The following is a 20,965-nucleotide window of genomic DNA, read 5'->3' on the forward strand; positions in this document are numbered from 1 at the left end:
TGGAAACGTAATACAGTGAAACCTGTATAAAAGGGAATGTAAGAAATTATTTTGTTTCGTAAAGGTGCACACAACAATATATGCAGTGATTTATTTCTGTCGTTTTACAAAACATGGATTTTGAGAACCACTCTACATCTCTGATAACGCTTATAAAGTTTGTTTTCTGCTTTCATTTTTGTGTTTAAATCTGAGACATGTTTCTTGTAGCTGGTCCCCCATGTCTACATTGAATAAAACTAAATTTTGAACAATAACTCAGTCTTCCCTTGCCTATCCCTCTCTCGATCTAGTTTAAATAGAGATTGCCAAAACATTTTTCCAAGAAACGAGTGTTCTTTAACAAAAGCCATTATTTCCATCATAAATGAAATGTAAAACAGGCTTTTACTAAATTTTAATAGTAAATCTGCCACTCGCAAGCCCAATCCCACTCACTCCCAAAACCAGTGACAACATAAACAATAACAATCACTGCGATGTTATTCTTGAGAAGGTAAAGGACAGTGGAAGGAGAACTTGAGGTCAAGACTAGCATGCAACAGGTCTACTTTGTAAAATTCCGTCTCTAACATGAAGAGGAGGAGAAATGTGCATATGGTCTAAACACTAAAAATATTTTTCTTTTTGACCTTGAAGATGGGATAGCAAAAAAATTCATATATTTTGCATCAGAAATATGCAAAGTTAAAAAAATTCTAGCCCTACCCCATGATTGAAACAGCATTAATTATCTACAACACTATTTCTCTGTTCTGTTCAGAGCAGGTGTCCATGTTAAACTCACTTCACTGTATAAGAGAATTATGAAACTTCATATTAAAGTTGTAGGGGGGGGGAGAAGAAACATTCACAATATAATTTTATTTCCCGTAAATAAATACAATGGCGAATACACATCCATATACATACGAAATGTGTGTGACTAGTTGTTTTTGATGAACAGTGCCGCTCCGAATTTTATGCATGAGTCTTGATCTATACCACAAGGCACATCTATTGAAGTCACAACCTTGTCTCTTTCCGATGTAAAATATACAGGCAATGATACCAGCTCATTGCTAGCATATGGACCTCTGGAGTCCTGATGACAAAAATAAGGAGTTTAATAATAATATTAGAACAGGTTTTTTTTTTTAAAGCAACAAGAAAAATATTCCTCAGTTAACATTTTAATACAAACTATGCACTTAGAAATCAGCTATATACAGGACACTACACATGGAGTGGGGGAGGGGGGGGTGATTACAGTCAATTCAGAATAACTCGTCTCACTAAGTTATGTGGTCCCAGAAACTTCAATGATTAATAAATCAGTTTATTGTCAGCCGCTTTGTGTTAGACTCTTCAAGATATGAATATTTTGATCGCTACCATCTCTCTTCAATATAAGATGATTCGGTTCAGTTTGAATATCTCGGAACATACAATGAATGAGTAGAACATGTCACAAAGAAAGAGTTGTGCTAGAAGTAGAACAGTCGAAGACTCCGTAGAAGTCTAAGTGCATGCTGCAAATGCGGGCTGGGCTCCCATATGAAAAAGAGTGTCTGCAGAAGGCTGCCAGACCTTTAACATAAGTCATCTACTGCTTTCAGATCAAAATATAAAAGACAGATGGCAGCACTCTTCGAGGTGTAAATGTGAGTTGATATTCAATTTTAAAAAAAGTCTCTCCATAAAGAGAGGTCAAGCTTACATTATTTAAAAATTCATGCAAGCAAAAAACACCCAGCCAATTTGTCTGCTTCCAAATTTGGCAGCACTTTGCAAGCCTTCCACAGAAACAAACTTTACATTTGGTACACAGCACATTTTGATGTACCTATTTACCTCCAAAGCAGAATATGCCAAAATCTGCAATATATGTCATACAACAATCAGTGCTGCTGCAGAATAATCTGGAACAATTTCAAGATAAATTATGAGATTATTTACTGCAGAATATTTCCAGTCAGCCGAGAGCTCGTTGCAGAACAATGTGAAACATTTTGGGTTTATAGAGGAATATGGACGAGAGAGAAACGTGTGATTCGTAGATGACAGCACCACAAAAACATGAAACTGCAACAACATAAATGCCACACATTCGGGCATGTGCCACAATTCATCAGAAATTTCCAGAAAAAATCGAAAGAGAAATCAGATAAATCGAAAAAATAGACCTGTATGGATATTATGTCGAGGTGAACTTGGTTCAGAAGTCACATGGTCTGTGCCTGGAATTGAACTCTGGTCCTCTGCAGGATGCTAAGGATTCACCCTGCAGTGCGTAGAATTTGAAAGGCAGCATCATTTCTCCACTGGTGTAAATAGTAGCACACTTGCCAGTTCGTAAGACGACCTGGGTTGGATTCCCAGTGGAGACCAGATGACTTTTCTTATGAGTTACCTTGGCATAATATCCAGAAAAAGTATTTCCTTGATGTATTGGGATGAGAAAAAAGCCATCTCACTCTTTTCCCAGAGGAATATTTATGAGGTCAATGCAGAGTTGTTGTAGTCTAAAGACGCATGTGTTACGTGCTGCCATTTATTTTCAGAAATAATTATCAGAATTCTGCAGAACATTATTGTATAGAGTAAATTTTTTTGTGGTGTGTGAGTTTGGAATGATATCAGAAGTATAACTGGCTATGACACTGTGTTGGTCAAAGTGACAGGACCCAGGTTTGAACCCCACTGTCGCTACAGTGGTGGTCGGCGGAAGTTGGTTTTCTGCGGTTTCCAACTTCGAGCTGATCTCCCCTTTAAAAAGTCTCGCCACAGACAGCAGCAGGCCTACAATGTTAAAAATCTTCAATCAGTACACTTCCCTTATGGTTCGAAAATTCGATGGCAGCACACTACACATAAGCATTACACAGAAACAACTTTACGTTGCGTTCACAACACGAATACTCCAACATTTACCAATTAGTTAGAATTTCCACAAAGGAATACGTGGTTTAGTAGTATAACTGGCTATCCCTGTTACAGATATGAGAAGTAGCTATAGTAAAAAGTGTCTTTCAGAAAACAAAAGCATTAGATAATAAAAAATATGAGAGTTTCATGTTAGCTGTGTACTACTGTTTACAGCATTAAATTTAAAAACGAGTGATTGTTCTTTTAGGTTTCCCACACTGCCTTTCAACTAGTAAAAAAGTTGCACATTCTAATATTTTGTTTGATATCATTTAATACATAGAAAACACATTTGTCATGACGTTAATTTTACAAGGACATGCTATATCTCAACATTGCCGCTGTGTTGTGAGGGCATCATACTGGACTTTCATCGAGAGATTCCAGGGTTGAACCCTGTTGATGCACAGTGATATAGTTGGCTTTCTGTGATTTTCCAACTTCAAGGTGGTGATTGTGAACCGGTCTCCCATTTTAAATTCTCTCTCCACAGAGAGTAGACAGTCCTTTTATACGATACTTACATAACATGAATATTCAAGCATTTACCATCTTTACTTCAAAATATGAAAGGCAGCACCAGCAAGAAAACAAATTAAGAACGATTCTGATAGCTTAAATTTGTTAGGGCCACATTTACACTCAAAACACACATTCCAACATGTACTGATTCGTTAGAAATTCTATTGAGGAATGCGTACGAGGTGCATGCGTGCATTTTACTTTTGAAATATATGACATCCATATTTGTTATGGGTATCTTTTTCTCAGCCACCTCGTTGCGCATTTTGCCTGTTGTGGCGTTGTATTTGTATGTATATACGGTTAAGTAGCAGTGGTGTCTCAGCATATAAATTTTTATTAATGATCAATTTTACATGATTTATATGTTTCAAAAAGATCTGAGGTGGATCCAAGAGGAGTCGAATGGCTCCTTTGAATCCTCTCTAACAAGTTTTCTTCTAAGTGCTCAATTGGATATAGATGGAGACATGTTAGTTGACAATTCAAATGTCCCAATGGTAACTCGTGTTTTTTGTTACGTGTTTCGAGACAAATGTATTTCATCAGTCATTCTGAAACATCCCATTCTGAGAAAAAAATATACATTTATGGGTAAATATAGTCATTCAGCATGCTGAAATACTGTATAACTTCATTTTATCACCTATCATACTATTAAAGTAAATTTTGATTAAGGGGAAAGAATGTTTACCACTGGAATCCAAGCAACAAAGAATGGAGGCATTGTTACAATAACGGGCGAATTATGGCTGCTCCTGGTCAAATGAGTGCCATCGAAAGAACATCCTTCTAAGTATAAACCAGTGAGTTTCATACATATAGATGATCCAGTGATAGACCCTTGCCAACTGCATACTAGTTTCAGATCACTCATGGACTGCTTCACTAATCTGTGCAAAACAGGAAATAAACTTTTATTACATTTTGTTATAAAAGCACAGTGGTACTTTGGCTATCAAAGGTAATTCATTCCAGAATCATCCATTTGTTAGTTAAAACACGATTCTCATAGGTTTCTATGGAAAATTGTTTAATTCGTTCTAGACTCCAACCAAAATTTAAAGATAAGATGTATATAAAACACCAAGAAGCACTATAACAAAAGACAAAACACTGACAGAATGCTATGATGAATAGTTTTGCAAGCTTAGAGAGATCATTTTATTTTTTACACTATGTATGCAACCCAGTCATTCATAGGAGGCCCCCACATGTGGTGCAGTCAGCTCATTTTTTGCTGTCTCATAAGTGCAGATGGAAAATATGAGCTCCAGACTAATCAGTCTGTTGCACTGAAAACAAGTCTAGGTTATTTTTTTATGCATTTCCAGTTTGCTTAATCTATCATTTCACATGAAATGGTTCGAAAATGTTCTGAAAGAGAAGTGGGCATGCATCTGGAAAGAAATTCCAAAGCTGACATAATTAATCGAGCTCAAGTGAAATCAGTAATCAAATGATTATTGTCGCAAAAATTCACCTCACAGCGTGGCTGTGTAAGATTAGTATGTGCATCCTTATCTAGAAGTTCCCAAGGAATATTAACCATGAAAACCGGACACGGTTTTCATGTGCATCCTTATCAATAAAAATAACTGTTAGTCGAACCTGTATTTCTTAGAAGAAACCAAAAACTGTGAAAAAAAATCTTTGTTAGCCAAGGTATCACTGTAAAGTTAACTGATAAATCAGATTCAAGTTATAAAATGAAAAATTCATTTATCTCATAAAAGTCCCATTTAAGATAATTATTATTAAAGTGAGAAAAAAAGATCTTAATGTAATCAGTGTAAAAATAATATTTTATGTTTCAAAAAAATCCCAACCTAGCAGTTTGCTGTCTCAAGGCATTTAGGAACGCATCAGGATGAAATAATTCAGATACGTCAGTAAGATCAGAATAAAGAGTGTTGCTAGCCATCCTGTCCAACCATCTACATAATGCCTGAGCTCTTCTCATAACACCACGTAAGTATAAAAGTGGGTCATCTGGTCCTTCCCACAACAACTGCCATGCCAGAGGTGTCTAAAAAGAAATAGATTAGTATCTATTCTCAAATAAAATTCCAGGAGAAAAATTTCGTCAAGCATGTTAAAATATTCAAACAATATGGTAAGCTGATGTGAACTCCTTAATCCAAAAGGTTCAAATTAAATTATTGCTTCAAGGAAACACAAATATTTTCTGGATATTATGCTGAGGTGATCTCTGAAATAAAATTCTCGAACCCAGGTTCTCTTGCATACCGGGAAAGCACACTACCATCTACACCACTGGAGACATGACCCTGACTTCCTTCAAGATGACTTTTCTTTCCCAATTCACCTCAGCATAGCATCCAGAAAATATCTGTTTCCTTAATATCTTGGGCTGAGAAAAAAATGTCTCTCTCTAATTTATTTCTTATTTAAAAGCTGATTTTTTTTATGCTTGATGAACAATCATTGTCCAAAATTCATTATTCAGTAAAGAAAATAAGAATGAGAGGAATGTGGATGCTTATATTGTTATTATATCTGTGCTGGCATTGCCACTTAGCAAGAAATAGGTGAATATTATTTCCATTAGATACATCTTAAAAATTTTAAATTCAGAAATTCTTGGTCTAATCCGGTGGTTATCAACCTTGGAACATTCTAAGGGAGACCAAGAGTGAAAAGAAGTCATGATAGGTGGTTAAGGGACCACAGAGAGCTGTAAAAAAATTCAGATGAAAAGAAAGGGTGTTTGAGTGGGACATGGTTTGTCCATGGCAATAGGATACCACAGTTATGCTCGGTCTGAAAAAAAAAGATGGGGGAAAAGTGTGAATATATACTTTCAGAATCCAGCAGAAACCACCCACCCAGAAGAAGAAATCCAGAGCTATCCTAACCAGGATTGTCAAATTTGCTCCCCGGGTAGATACCCATTTTCCCTACCGGGCTGGGTTTTTTTGGGGAAAATGGGTTTTTTTAGGGAATATTGTTTGTTTTCAAAGAAAATGTGTTACTTTCAGGTTAAAATTTTAGTTTGAGCTTAGTTTATGTATTCCAAAAATTGCTGCATAGTGCAGTGTTTAGAATATGTATATTTTGAAATATTTTTTAATGATTTTTTAGGAACAAAAATGTGATAATAAATAATTTCTTGGAATCACAAACACCCTTTTTATAATTCTTCTACCTTTTTTATGTAAGCATTTAGGTATGAGATTCACGTATTAAAATATTTTACAAGAAATCACAAACAGAAAATTGTAACCATAGACCTTAGTTTAAAAAATATACCTGATATATGTGATAAGCATACCTACAGAAATTTATTTATAATACACAATAATTTTTCACACACACACAAATCTTTGTATAAATAAATTGAAGCATCTGTGAAGAAGCGAACCAATGTATGCAAACTGAATTTTCATTTAAAAAATATTTACATGTTTTTGCAATACTTTTTTATAAGTTTTATACAGGTACATCAGACTTTCATAACTGAAATATCAAGAGACAAAAATAACATTATCTTATAATGAAAAGAAAATAACTGTGGGATTCTTGAATTGAACATTGGCAACGAACATCTTCAATTGAAACAGAACGAAAAGTATAGTTTTTCTTATGTGAAAATAACTCCTAAGCAAAAAATAAGCCTTATCTTGATTTTTCAAGATGCTGGTAATATAAGTCCGACCCAGAAAATTTGCCTGTTAAAATCGTCAGCCAGATGAAGGTATTCTGTAGGTCTGTTGCTATACATGACAGGTTTCTTGTATAAAGTGAAATCAATATATAATAATGTTATTGACAGTTATGTTTAATGATAATTCAAGTTATTCTGTAGTTTTAAGTTCCCAAAAATGGCTAATTTGGACAAGTGGAAAACATCTCCAGAGTAATGAATCCTCAGAATGACGGCTATCTCCTCCTTTTAGCCAGATCATTTTTTAATTATCACTGCTCCTTTAAAAATATTTCAGAATTTAATTTAATGAAGTAGGGATATTCTTTAACAGTAAGGAATCTAAGAAAAAGAGAAGCACGCAAGACTTTAGCTCCTGAAAGTTTGGGTTCAATTATAAAAAAAAACTGTGGTTCTGGTTACATAGCTGAAAGGTTTTATTTTTGACTTATCAGGACACTTTTGGTTACATTTTCTGCAGGGTCTGAAAAATTTGGAGAACAAAAAAATTTAGGCACCATTCTGATTTCTCAGAATTTTCATTATCTCCAAATTCATTTATTTTACCACAATTTTCTTGCTGCAGTTCTGCATACAACTCAAGGTTCAGATATAGTTACACAGAAGTGGGTGTGTTTGTGTGTGAACAATTATTCCCTTACTTATAATCATGGTCAATTTTATTGATCAAATACATAGTTTAACATTCACCAAAAATGTATACTTAGACATAATATAAGATGTACACATAAAGTATGTGCATTAGGGCGAGTCGAAAAAAAATATTTTATTTGAAAATGGCTATAGTGCGGAAAAGTAGCCTCCTTTAATAGAAAGAAAAATGATGTAAAAAAATTTAAAATCGATTGACATCTTCCATGCATTGTACTTGAAGTTTATGAAAATTGAACATATTACTTAAAATTTGATGATCGATGTGCAAAAGTTTTTTATGCTTATTTTATGGTTCAATAAAGTAAAATAAATTAAAACATCATTGATATTGCAATGTCTATCGGTCGCACAATGTGTTCAGAAAACTGAAATTGACCAAATTTTTGCAAGTTTCATTGCATAACAAAATGACCCAGAATTTACCATGAAGAGGTGGCTGCACATGATGAGTTTCACCTACACTCTATCCAATCAACCATCCAAAGTAGGAGAGTGTATGTACTTTACATGATAGTTACCAAAATTGACTAGGATTTACTGGTTTACAGTTTCTTCTATTGTTTCTTTTCCAAGTGTTCATGTTTCAAGTCTAACTTTTGCACAATGAAACTTGCAAAAATTTAGTCAATTCCAGTTTTTCAAACACATTGCACGACTTTACTTTATTAAGTAATATTAAAAAATTAAGAAAAATGTTCAATTTTGTCAATTTTCATAATCTTTAAGTACTATGCGCGACCGGAAGATATCAACTGATCTTAAAATTTTTTATGTTGTTTTTCTTATTAAAAGAGGCAACTTTTCCACACTATAGCAATTTGAAAATGAAACTTCATTTTTTTTCAACCCACCCTGTTGTACATACATGTTTAAGTTACATTACATATTTTGAAGTTGTGGAAAAAGAAAATTCAACTTTCCTCCCATTTTGCCAAAAAATCCCGCCTGGGCTGTAAGTGAATAATTATTCTCTTATTTTATTATTCCCAATTTTATTAATCAAATACATAGTTTAACATGCACTAAAAATATATATTTAGGCATAATGTAAGATGTACACATGTTTAAATTAGATATTTTGTGGTTGTGGAAAAAGAAAATTCAATTTTCCCCAAAAAAACCCGGGTTTTTTACAACCCTGATCCTAACCCAGTGATAGCCAAACATTTTTAGCAGCGGGCCAAAAATCAAACAATAAATTTTGGCGGGTTGGACATATTTTTACATTGATTCTCATAACTGGAACTTTTATGCTTAGAAATGATGTGGAGAAATGTGTTATATACTTTGAAAACCACCACAGCTTTATTGCAAAGGGGTCATTCAAGTAGTAGATCAGTATTGATGGGGGGGGGGGTTCAGGTTTGATGACAAGTGCTGAGAGGTTTGAATAATGCTTGCGTCATCAACCACCCTTTATAACTTTTATAGAGTGCTGTAGTGGTGGGTTGGTAAGAAACCGAGTTAGAGATGGGAAGAGTTTAGGGTACATGAGTTCAAATCCACCTACCTCCAGAAAATTACACTTTTGCCGCTGTGGTGGTCAAGTGGTTATAGTGACAGACTCGCGATGCGAGGATCCAGGTTCGAACCCCACAGTGGTGGTCGGCTGAAGTTGGTTTTCTGTGGTTCCCAACTTCAAGGCGCAAATGCGAGCCGATCCCCCCGTTAAAAAGTCTCGCCACAGAGAGCAACAGTCCTACAACGATAAATCATTCAATCATAACACTTCACTCATAGTTAGAAAAACTGGTGGCAGATGGCAGCACTACACATAACAAGCATTACAGGGAAACAAAAAAAACTTCATGTCAGGTTCCACTACACGTACACATACACTCCCGCATGTACCGATTTGTTGGGGGTTCTGCGGGGGGGGGGGGAGGGGTGCATGTGTGGTGTAGCAGTAGTAGCCTCCAAAATATGGCTCGGGGATCCATGATGTTCTTAAGTCAGCCATCTCGTTGGGCAATTTACCTGTTGTGGCGTTGTATTTGTATTTGTATAAAAATGTGAGATATTAATGACATCTTTCTTGATTTACAAAATTAAATATGTACAAATATGTTTACAAATATGTAGCCAGCCACTTAAGTGCTTTGGAACTGTGCAGAGCATCACTCAAATGCATAGCCCCACATCCTGTAGCAGGGTCCCCTAGGCTAGGTTCTTTGATGAGCCCTTCTACAGTTAATTAGAATAGGGGCCACAAGAAGAAAATAAGGTCCAAAGTGGACCATGGCTACTACTACTTAACCATTCATGCTCCTCATACACAAATTTCTACATGCTGAAATGTGTGTTCTGGGTGTATGTGTGCACCCTAATGTATTTATGTTGTCAGAATTGTGCTCATTTCGTGTTCTTGGTAGTGCTGCCATTTTCCTTCCATATTTTGCTTGCAAAATTAGTAAATTCTTGCAGTTTCATGTGTTTTACATGTGCCTGCTCTCTGCAGAGAGACTTTTTAAGTAAAAGACGGGCTTGTATTCACATCTCGAAGTTGAAAACTGCAGAAAGCCAACCACCACTGTGCATCAACTGAGTTCCAACCTGGACTCACATAATTAGATTCCAGCACAATGCCCTTGCAATGCAGAGTGGCTGAATCATGATCTAAAAAAAGTTAAGAAACACTAGCATAACCTGCTTTTATCTAAAAGCAGGTTATCTGTAAATCGGGCGTGTTCAACAATGCATTCACACAGTGCAGGCTACATCAGAAATTTGAATTTCAAATTGCTTATTAAATTAATGAATTCAGTATTAATGTTATACTAAGAGAAACCTCTACATTAAATGGTGACCAAACAACATTTTGGTAAAAGTGGAATAATCCGTCAAGCAGAAAAATAGATTGTTCGAAATACTGAATTCATTAACTTTTTACTAACGACAAGGAAATTCATGGTTTTTCTTGTTAGCCATGGTATATTGTATGACTGAAAAACAAAAAAAAACAGGTTTTTGCACAATTATTATTTTTAGGAATATCCATATGATGGAATTGATTTGTATCAGGCCCGAGTGTGTATCAGGCCCGAGTGTATATTTTTAGCTGGATCTGTTATTGCAGTGTTTCTCAAAGTGTGGGTCACTGTTCTTAGCAGCATCGCCAACCTTTGTCAAGGGCGTCATGAGTTGGAAATATTGATGTGTGTGCCTATTTATGCTTTGAAGTGTGGCTCTTTTATGGATATACCAAACTATTCTGTGGAGCTGCAGATGAACCCATGAATAGAACAAAGGGAGTCGTGAGTGACAAAAGTTTGAGAACCACTGCTCTGTTGTAATAAGATATCTTCAGTCACAGGAGCATCAAAGGTGACCTCAATTTAACAAATCAAATAAATTTCATACCACCATTCACCTCATTATGAAGAAGAGATGTTGCAAGAGTGCGTGTTCTGCTGTCAAGAGGTGCAGAATTCCTAATAACTCTGCTTAATACTGTCAAAGATCGATGGATGCTTTGTACCAAAGATATACCGTTTTGGTATTCCAACAAAACAAATCTTTCAACTGGGAGGTCTGATCCATTTTGAGACAGGTGGATAGGCTTCAACTGCACATGTATCAAGTCTAAACCCTGAGTGGAAAAAAACATTAACTACACTTAACAGCAAATATACACATACAATTCATCCCATTGAAATGAAGAAAGATAATTCTGTAAAAGAAATTATATAATATTATATCCAAATATATATTAATTGGTAAAAGAATAGCAAATGAATCGATTCCATAAAATAATAAAAAAAAACAAATACTTTTTTGTTCAAACTAAAGCCTCATTTAAATGGGAAATTTAGAAAAAAAAAGGAATTTTTTAAAATTCCTCCTTAAAAAATTAGAGATTTTTGCTAAAGCCAGTTAACACTTCACAAGATGTCTGACAGTTTCCTTCATTTTCCAAGAGAGAAAAAATTAGGTATGAAGCCCCAATATATAATTCACAAAGAATAGAATACTAATTTCTTCTCTCTACGGGGAAAAAAAATTGTCACACAAGTTCAATATCAAGAAATAAACTGGCCTTTAACCAGCAATCTTTCTCAATGTAAACAAGGCTTAAGAAGTAAACTGTTCCCCCTTGTCATCTACATATGCAACCAATAAATGGCAACATAAGGGCAAAAACATAGAGAGAGCAGTAGGGATAAGAAAAATTTCAGTATTACAATCAAAATGAAAAAGAATATTAGAACTATGCTATTTCAATGAAGAAAATAAAGAGGGACTGAGATAATACAAAGTGTGGAAGGGTGGAGGGGAATCTGATAGGCTCACTTCTTATCCGGCCCAAAGGTTCAAGGGCCCCATTCACCAGTGCCGTCTTAATGCATGGGTCAACCCGGGGGTCTCAAGAGAAGAAAGAGCCTCACAAAAATTAAATGTGGTTGAAATTTTCGAGAATTCGCTTGATAGGGCCTCAGAAAAGTCACTTGGCCCGGGGACCCATGATGCTCTTAAGACGGCCCTGCCACTCACTATTCTATTCTAGATGCTAGTCCTCGACAAAGTGTTTATTAATAATCCAAACATTTTGCTGTTGTTGCCAGTGGTGTCCCTACCAGTCTCAGATGATGTTCATCTATAAATGCAGCAGATTACCTGCAAACTAAAAACATACCTCAACATTGAATTTCACTCATAGTAATGATATACCCACAACGATTTTACTAATACCTGATTGAGCTTTTTCCATAAAACTAAAATTGGTGATAATTCTGTGTTCCACTGTTGGACATTGAATTTATCTGCTGCTTCAACATTTCTTGATAACTGTTTCAGCTGAATTATGACATGGCTGCTGTGAGTTCTTTGAGCAGTGCGTTCTATGTTTGCAGGTAGACCAAAATATTCTGACTTATCTTCATCTGGCAAAGTCTTGATATACTTGACAGAACTCTTTCAAAAAAAACGTTAAAATTTTTTTAGAGAATTTCAAGAACGAAATTTTTATTCAAAATCATACAATATAAAAAATTTGGGAAATTTTTGGTTATTAAAATTATAAAATAAAATATATTGTAAACTACCTTAAAGTCGCATGCCCCAGGCACTGTAATACTTTCTGCAAGGGAGGCATTATTTGTACTAGACCCATTTATTATTCTTCCACTGAAAAACTCCTTCAAATACACATCAAGCACTCTCAAGTCAAAAGGATTGTCTATATGATTACCATAGATTGCAGAGTTGAACAAGCCATGGACATAATCCCATTGGATTTCCTGAGCTTTTTGACAACAATTTAAAAAAAATTGTCACTAATGTAAACCATAATTTAAATGATAAAAAATATTTTAGCACAATTTCTCTTTAAATTTCTTTTTCTTACCTGATTTTAAACATAAGCGATCTATAACATCAGCAGCAGCTCTTAAATCAGCTGAACTGAATTCATAAAATTTTGTCCATCCCTGTAAGATAAAATTTCTAACCAGTTTAAAGTAAGAAAACCCACACATAAATTCATATATTTTTAATAGAAAGCAAATTTATTCACTATTTAATTAATAGCAATGAATAACCAGTACATAACTGCCACTGTGGTGGCCGAGTGGTCACCGTGAGGACCCGGTTTTGAACCCCCCACCGTTGCTGCAGTGAAGGGCGGCTGAAGCTGGTTTTCTGTGGTCCCCAACGCTGAGGTGAAAATGCGAGCTGTTCTCTCCATTGAAAAGTCTCACCACAGAGAGCAACAGATCTACAATGGTGCAATTATTCAATCATTACATTTCACTCATAGTTAAAAAAATTTATGACAGCACTACACATAACAAGCATTACACAGAGCCATACTTCACATTAGGCTCACAACACGTACACACACACATTCTGTGCATAATAACTGGCGCAGAATAAGTTGATGAATAAACCCAGTCCAATGCATTCAATCAATTTGTGCTTGACTAGTTTTATGGGTTTCCTACAATTTGAATCAAACTTTACATTATTACTCTCCGGTATCTGACAAGAATCATGAAAACTAATTGAGAAAGATTTACAAATGCCAAACTATACAGGGTGCATAGGTAATAGGGCGTATGGTATTTTACTGGCAAACTGTTTATTCTAGAGGTATACTTCCAATTGGAAAAAAGTATCCAAATAATATATAGTACTCAAATATATCATTCATGATGCAAGGGGGTTGCATAGTTTTTAAAATAAAGTGTTAACTTTTTATATGGACACCCTGTGCTCAGGAACTCAATTACAAAGTTTTGGTTTGTCTCTTCAGATGCCAACAAAAACATTTATGCTTCTAAGGGCAATATTAGCTGAGATATTGGAATTCGAAAAACGGAGGAAAGGTGGGGACGGGGAACAGCATTAAATGTGGATAAAATGGTTTAACCACATTCACACACAATGTTTTTTTCCAAACTTTCCTCCATTTTTCGAATTCCAATATCTTAGTGAATATTGCACTTAGAAATGTGAAACTTTTTTGTTGGCTTCTGGAGTGACAAACCAACAAATTTGTAATTGGGTTCCTGAGCACAGGGTGTTCGTATAAAAAAGTTAACATTTTTATTTTAACTGCACAACCTCTTGCAACATGAATGACATATCTGAGTACCACAAGTTATTTAGAGACTTCTTCATGATAGGAAATGTACTTCTAGGATAAATGGTTCGCCAGTAAAATACCATATGCCCTGTTACCAATGCATCTTGTATATTCACCTTTTTACAGGCTGAATTCAGATCAGAGTTGATTTCCATTATTTTTCTCTTTTAAATCCTCCCCTTTTTGCCTTCTGATCTTTCACTTCAAAGCTATCAATCGAGAAATTTACAAAATAATATTTTCCTATATGTTTTCTAGACTTACCAAAGTGTCCATAACAAAGCAACAAAATAAAAAATTATTTTTCGTCCTTGAAAATGGGGGGGGGGGGGGGAGGGGTGATTAAAAATAATTAATTTATGGCATAAGTGCTTAAATGAGAGAAGCTTTTGTTTTCTAAATTAAATTTAGAATCTTGCACCTTGAGGAAAAAACAAAAATACAAAAAAAATGTGTTAAAAAGGTCAATTATTATTTATTAAGACATGATTTATTTTTTCTGATTTCTTACATGGGGAATATGATTCCGGCGTTCTTGAATAACTGCATGAAACCATGATAACACAAAAAGTGCTTGGCATCTGATAGGATTTGGATTTTTAGCGATGTACTTATTAGTCCAAGTCTCGTATGTTCTCATCAAATTTCTGCGTATTCCAGGTGGTGACTGCAACATAAAAGGGGGGAAAAGAATCAAAGCTTTTCTATTCAAGTCCATATCAACTAAATGTGTGTTAGCATAGGCAGAAGAATGTAGAATGTGGCAAAAAAAAAAAAAAATTGCCACTAGTCAACAAATTTGTTGTGTTAATACTTCAACACTTACAAATCTATTTTTTCTAAATTTATGAATTGCATATGCAGTCAGCCATTATCAAATACCTCAAAAGTAACTTTCGTGCACATCTCAAGTAAGTGAGCTGGAAATTCTTGATGGGCTTCAGACGTCAACCACAGTCTGAAATTTTCTGATTTCTCCACATCTGAAAATTCCTTTAAAAAAATGGGTGGGTAAATCAAGAAGAAACTAGATATTTAAAACTATCAAAATACTTAAATAGCTGTTGGGTCAAGGAAAAAAAACAACTCGGAATGTAGCATTATGCCAAAGCCTTCAGTTTTTTGCTTTCATTATAAACATAGGTTTTTCTTTAATGGTTAAAATGTGAATAAATATTATATTTGTGGTAAATATTATAAATGTGGTTAAATATTATATTCAACAAAATCTGAAACCAAAGCCTATTCCTCATGAATTCAGGCCAGGGGTAAACATGAATTTTTGAGCCCTTTATATATAATAAGCTTTGAAGCATAGTGGGTGTAATTACTATTAAAATGAATTCTGAAATGTGTTGCATCATTTGCTTACTTTGCATCTTCTTGGTATAGTCTTCCATCCACGAGATGAGACTTGGCTATGTCATGTCAGATGATTCGATTCTTTTTAGGTAAAGCGAGTGTGCATTGAGAATCCCTCATCAGCAACTAAGCTTACACACTTGACTTCTCCTTCTGCAAAAGCATAGGATCATCCAATATGATATAGCCAAGTCTCATCTCGTGCTTGAAAGAATATATTCAATTTTATATTGAAAAATTCAGCAAGATATGAAAGTGAATACACAGAACAAACTCTTAAGTTTTGGAATTCTGGAGGCCTCTTTAATTTGTGGGCACTGAGTACATACCTCATTTACCCATGCGAGAAACAGGCACTGGGTAAAACTTAATCATTGGCTAGATATCCTAAATAATAAATAAAGTCTAAAATTGAAGTTGGAATGTTCTGAGCTGTTTATAATTTTAATGGCCCAATCAGAAAACTATATGAAACTTTGGGAATGTCTTAATGAAGAGACAGAAAATAAATGTAAAGTGAAAGGAAAAAATATTCGACATTCAACTCTAGAGGATGTTTTGAGTGCAGTATACAGAATATTTTTTTACAGAAGTGACAAAACTGCTCAATTTTCATGGAATCATAAAATAGTTGTGATGAAAATAAAATGTTTTATCAATTTATATACATAGGAAAGAAACTTTTCTGGGTTTTATGTAGAGGGGTGAACTTGGTAAGAAAAATTTGCTATCTCCTCCAAGAATTGAACCCCGGTCCTCTTGCAATCTGAGCAAGTGTGTGCTACCTACATACCACAAGAGACAATTCATCTTTCATTATGGGCTGAAAGAAATCTCTTCCCTCTTTTATCAATTGTTTGCATTTTTAGATGTCATAACTAATAGAAATGACAATTTAAAAAAAATTAAATTATTTATTTTCCATTTTCATTGGTTATAGTGTATAACAACTTAGTTGAAGCAAATTTTACAATGATCTTAAAGAATCATTTGTATATATCAATAGAAAATAATACATACAATATATAAATACAAATATAAATAGAAAAAATAAATACAAATGAAAAACCTTAATAAGTTTTGGCAACCAGGATATCACTAAGTGTAAGTTCTTGAGACACAGCCAAAACCCTTCCGTTGCACATCTTCTCAAATACTGCACTGCAATATCCATTTGACCCTGACCCATGGATACCTGAAAATAATTTTTGGAACATAGCTGTAAAACCAAAAAAACATAAAACTAATGATTGTGATATAGTTTTAAAATCAAATCTGACTGAAGAAAGTATTTCAAAATTGTGTATTCTGATCATAGCTTAATTATATTTTCTAGAGGCTCTTGGTGATTTTTTCCACATCAGTGCTCATTATCGTTTTATTCTGGTGAAGTAATTCAGACTCATTTTGGATAGCAAAGCAATATCAGAAATCTTATAATAATAAAGCATTTTGATAACAGTGTAATTTACAACAATATATTTTAAGGATAGATTGATCAATCTAATTTTCTTCAATAGGCCATATGTACCTAAGATAGAAAAAAAAGTTTTTAGGGAAAATATGATTATTCCCACAGAAAATGTGATTAGTCACCTGCATATAGTTTTGTGAACCAACAAATGATTCTGCAAGTTCCTGCAATTCTTGAGACGGGTCTACTCCTGCAGAGATGATGATAAGAATCGGGCTTGAACAGGGAGTATTTACCAAGCTCCTGAGACTTTCATCATAAGAATGCAGACCTTTAAAATCTACAAAAATAAGTAGAGGGTAAGGTATTAACCACAGTTTATTCATTCACAAAATATTTTGTTGAACAACACAACTCCATAAAAGTCTTATTTTACATCATATCTATAAAAAGAAAACAGCAAATGAAAAAAAAAGTAGGTCCAAACCTTTTTTGTTAAAATTAAAATGATTCAGCAGCTATAAACAGAATTAAAAAGCAAAATTCAAATATTTTCTGTATCACTAAAATAATAACAAAAATGTATTTTATTACATATCTCAAAGATGAGGATAATATTTAAATTATCCTGATTGATACATTCATAACACCTGACGGACAATGCTAAAAAAATTAAGCAGCAATGGTGTTAATATAATTGTTTTAACTATTTATTATAACCTTTAAAAAAATGCTGCATATATAAGATGTTCATAAACTGTGGAAGAATAGATAAACTTTGCCTAATAAAGTATTACAGTTACAGTATATAGTATTATAGTAAAGTATTATATTATCAACTTTGTTGATAAACTGTTTGGAAGAAATTGAGGGGGTGATAGTATCCATCAAAACGAACAACACTAACAATGAAACCTATGGTTGCAATGCACTCAGAGTTTCAGATTCAGAAAAGTGTAAAGTACATTTTCTTTGTTGAAGTTTTAACAGTGAAAAAAAAAGAAACATAATGATATAAAATTATCATATGAAGATCAGTGAAAAACTCAAAGAAGATGTTCAAGGATGTCGTTGTACAGTTCACATTGGTGAATGAATGAATGAATGAAAGACTGGCAAACTCTCTTGTGGACTCCTAGTGTCGTATTGTACTGATCTTGTTTGATTCAACAAGGATTCTTGCAACGAGATCTTCCATAGAGTCTACAAGTGTCTCGTACAGCAATGCTTTTGAATGATTGATGGTTATGTTCTGGAGAAGTGCTGTGTCTGTGGCATAGAGCAGAAATGGTGTCAAAAGCGAGGACTTGGGCTTGTTGGAAATGTTTCTATTTTCTGACGCTGAGTGAATTGTGACCATAGGTTGGATACCACCCCCATCCAATTATAGAGTTACAAACAGCCTGTATTACGCTGAATATGCCAATAGGAATATATATATATTTTTTTACCTAGAGCCTGGGAAGTGAACTTTTTCATGGCACTTAATAAACGATCAGGTTTCAGAGCTTGGATTAGTAGAAGCTGTTCAAATGTGCTCATCTGACGAGAAACATTAATGGGAATATTCTCTTCACATTGATTGCTGGTAGAAAATTTTTGCCACATATCTTCTTTTTCTAGCTGCAAGTTGGCAAATAGTTCTGGAAATGTGTTCTACGAAAGCAATGAGTAAAAAATAATTGAGAATTGCATAACGAAAAAGGTAATAAATAATGACTGGAAAAAGTTTTACAAAACAATCACTCCCTTAGGCGGTGGATTATTTATAATATCCTTGTTAAATTCATCATAAGCATTGCATGATTTAGATACAAGTTCATCAAAACTTATAAAAAATTTAGAAATTTCCATCATGTAAAAAGTAATAAAATAAGCAAAACAAGGTAGGAAAAGGTTTTTTTTTTACCTTGAGTAGCATAACTGACAGAATGCGATCTTCTGGAATCCAACTCGGTAAGTTTTCTCTTGCAGTCTTGACATCAATTTTTGTATCGGTGATAAGCATTCCAATAAAAGCATCCCATTCCTATATGGTCATAAAAGAGAGGAAAAAATTGTTAAATAGGGAAAAAATTATCTTTATATAATCAATTACCATGGAATTATACATGGTATCTAGCACTAGGTTTACAAACTTGAGAAGGCAAAATGCACTCAGACAATTCAGAATCATACAGCAATGTATGTGCAGGTTTGTAAATTCTTCAAACGGTACATGGCATTGCATGGGAGTAGGAGTTCCGGGCTTTTGGTACATTGGCTTGCTCAATCACTATCTATCATGCCTTGATTATAATCTCCTGCCGACCCCCCCCCCAGACAGAGACATATCAAACAAAACACTAGTGTATGACACCTCTGTTAACAGCGATTAGGAACTGGTTGCATGCATTGCAGAGCAGGGCCATCTTAAGAGCATCACGGGCCCCCAGGCCAAGAAATTTTTCTGAGTGATTTTACTTTGACTTCTGTTACATTGTGTTGATGTACGATTATTAATGAAACACATATTCATTTATGTGGTTGTGGTATTTCTGTGTGTGTTTTGGTGTTTTCTGTGTGTCCTACTGTGCCTCCAGGAAAGCATTCCCGACCATACAAATACAAAGACCGCCATAGACAAAATGCTCATAAAAAATATGGATGGAACACATATCTAAACTATATCAAAAATACAGCAACCCACACAATAAGGGGAAAACTCAATTCCATTTATTATAACAACCCTATTACAGAAAAACTCCCTACAACATCACAACGTAGAATTTTCTCTTACCAATCAATACTGGTATCCCCCTTGTTGAAGCAGTTGATTGACGATGTATTAATTACTCATGGTTCATTTTATCCAACCCCTTGAAAATTTCAAACACTTCAATCGTATATCCTTCCCTCGACACCTGCACTCTTCCAGTAAACATTTTCAAAAAATGAAGTCTCTCTTCATAGCTTAACCGCCATGATGATCGAACAGCGCATTGCTATTGAAGGAAGTCTGCACACCAAACGTTTGACGTTCAAACCTCTCGGTGAGAAACAATAAAGCTGTTCAGAATCGGCTGTGAACTGTGCAAGTAACGGTCCTATTGCTCAGAAAATGAATGTGGATTGGGAAAAAAAGGTTAAATGAGCATGTTTTTCATTATCCTGAATCTATATATGTATAACTAGGATGACCAAATAAAAAATAAAGAAAACAGAAAAAAAACAGACATTTCCATTGACGCATAGCTTGTTAAAATAACGAATTCACGATTTAAAAATTTCAAAGTGAGTTTTTTAGCAAGCTTGACAAAATTAACATTTTCATTGAAATGATGAAAAATAACCAAATATTATAAAAAAGTAATTCTGCCCCGTAAAATATGGATCATATGGTCGCACTATGTGTAACTCACAAATATATATATTTTTTTACACTTTTATCTACTGCAAGTGAGTATTTTCGTTTCGCAGAACGAATGCGGACTTTTAGGACACCCTGTATATTGAAAAAATATTCAAAATTTGTGAGGGTTCTGCGGAATAGCCTCATAACTATCAAGGGTTCCGCGCGAGCTTTCACGTTGGAAACCATGTGATCTAGATGTAACCTACACCATTCCTAGAAATTTGTAAACCTACTGCTGAGACACCCTGTATAAACATAATCAATAACATGAGTATATAATCATGTTAATTACGTAATTCAAACTGATATACCTGTATGAAGGACAGTCAAAATATATTATCCACAATCTATGTATCTTCACAGAAATGAAAGAATTAAAGCACAAATTTGCAACAAAAATAAAGGTATGATTATTGATCAGGTAGGATAAAAACGAATATT

General features: G+C 34.4%; 1 protein-coding gene across 1 annotated transcript in view; it reads right to left on the reverse strand.

Moving 5' to 3' along the window:
• Positions 1 to 849: 849 nt before the first annotated feature.
• The window catches only part of btv (dynein cytoplasmic heavy chain beethoven), an 89,716-nt gene continuing 69,600 nt past the window's right edge, over positions 850 to 20,965 (reverse strand). Inside the window, exons 64-76 of the mRNA XM_089236050.1 lie at positions 19,040 to 19,159; positions 18,582 to 18,786; positions 17,313 to 17,470; positions 16,786 to 16,911; positions 15,237 to 15,347; positions 14,866 to 15,021; positions 13,116 to 13,197; positions 12,814 to 13,013; positions 12,461 to 12,682; positions 11,142 to 11,360; positions 5,259 to 5,458; positions 4,124 to 4,322; positions 850 to 1,084 (exon numbers count right to left, since the gene is read on the reverse strand). Coding sequence (XP_089092176.1) covers positions 926 to 1,084; positions 4,124 to 4,322; positions 5,259 to 5,458; positions 11,142 to 11,360; positions 12,461 to 12,682; positions 12,814 to 13,013; positions 13,116 to 13,197; positions 14,866 to 15,021; positions 15,237 to 15,347; positions 16,786 to 16,911; positions 17,313 to 17,470; positions 18,582 to 18,786; positions 19,040 to 19,159 — 2,157 coding nt within the window. The 3' untranslated portion in view covers positions 850 to 925. The remainder of the gene's footprint in view (positions 1,085 to 4,123; positions 4,323 to 5,258; positions 5,459 to 11,141; positions 11,361 to 12,460; positions 12,683 to 12,813; positions 13,014 to 13,115; positions 13,198 to 14,865; positions 15,022 to 15,236; positions 15,348 to 16,785; positions 16,912 to 17,312; positions 17,471 to 18,581; positions 18,787 to 19,039; positions 19,160 to 20,965) is intronic.

The sequence above is a fragment of the Pholcus phalangioides genome, unplaced genomic scaffold (genome assembly GCF_987345545.1).
Source record: "Pholcus phalangioides strain wild (caught in Gottingen) unplaced genomic scaffold, Ppha-v1.0 ptg000009l_1, whole genome shotgun sequence".
NCBI classification, from domain to species: Eukaryota; Metazoa; Arthropoda; class Arachnida; order Araneae; family Pholcidae; genus Pholcus; species Pholcus phalangioides.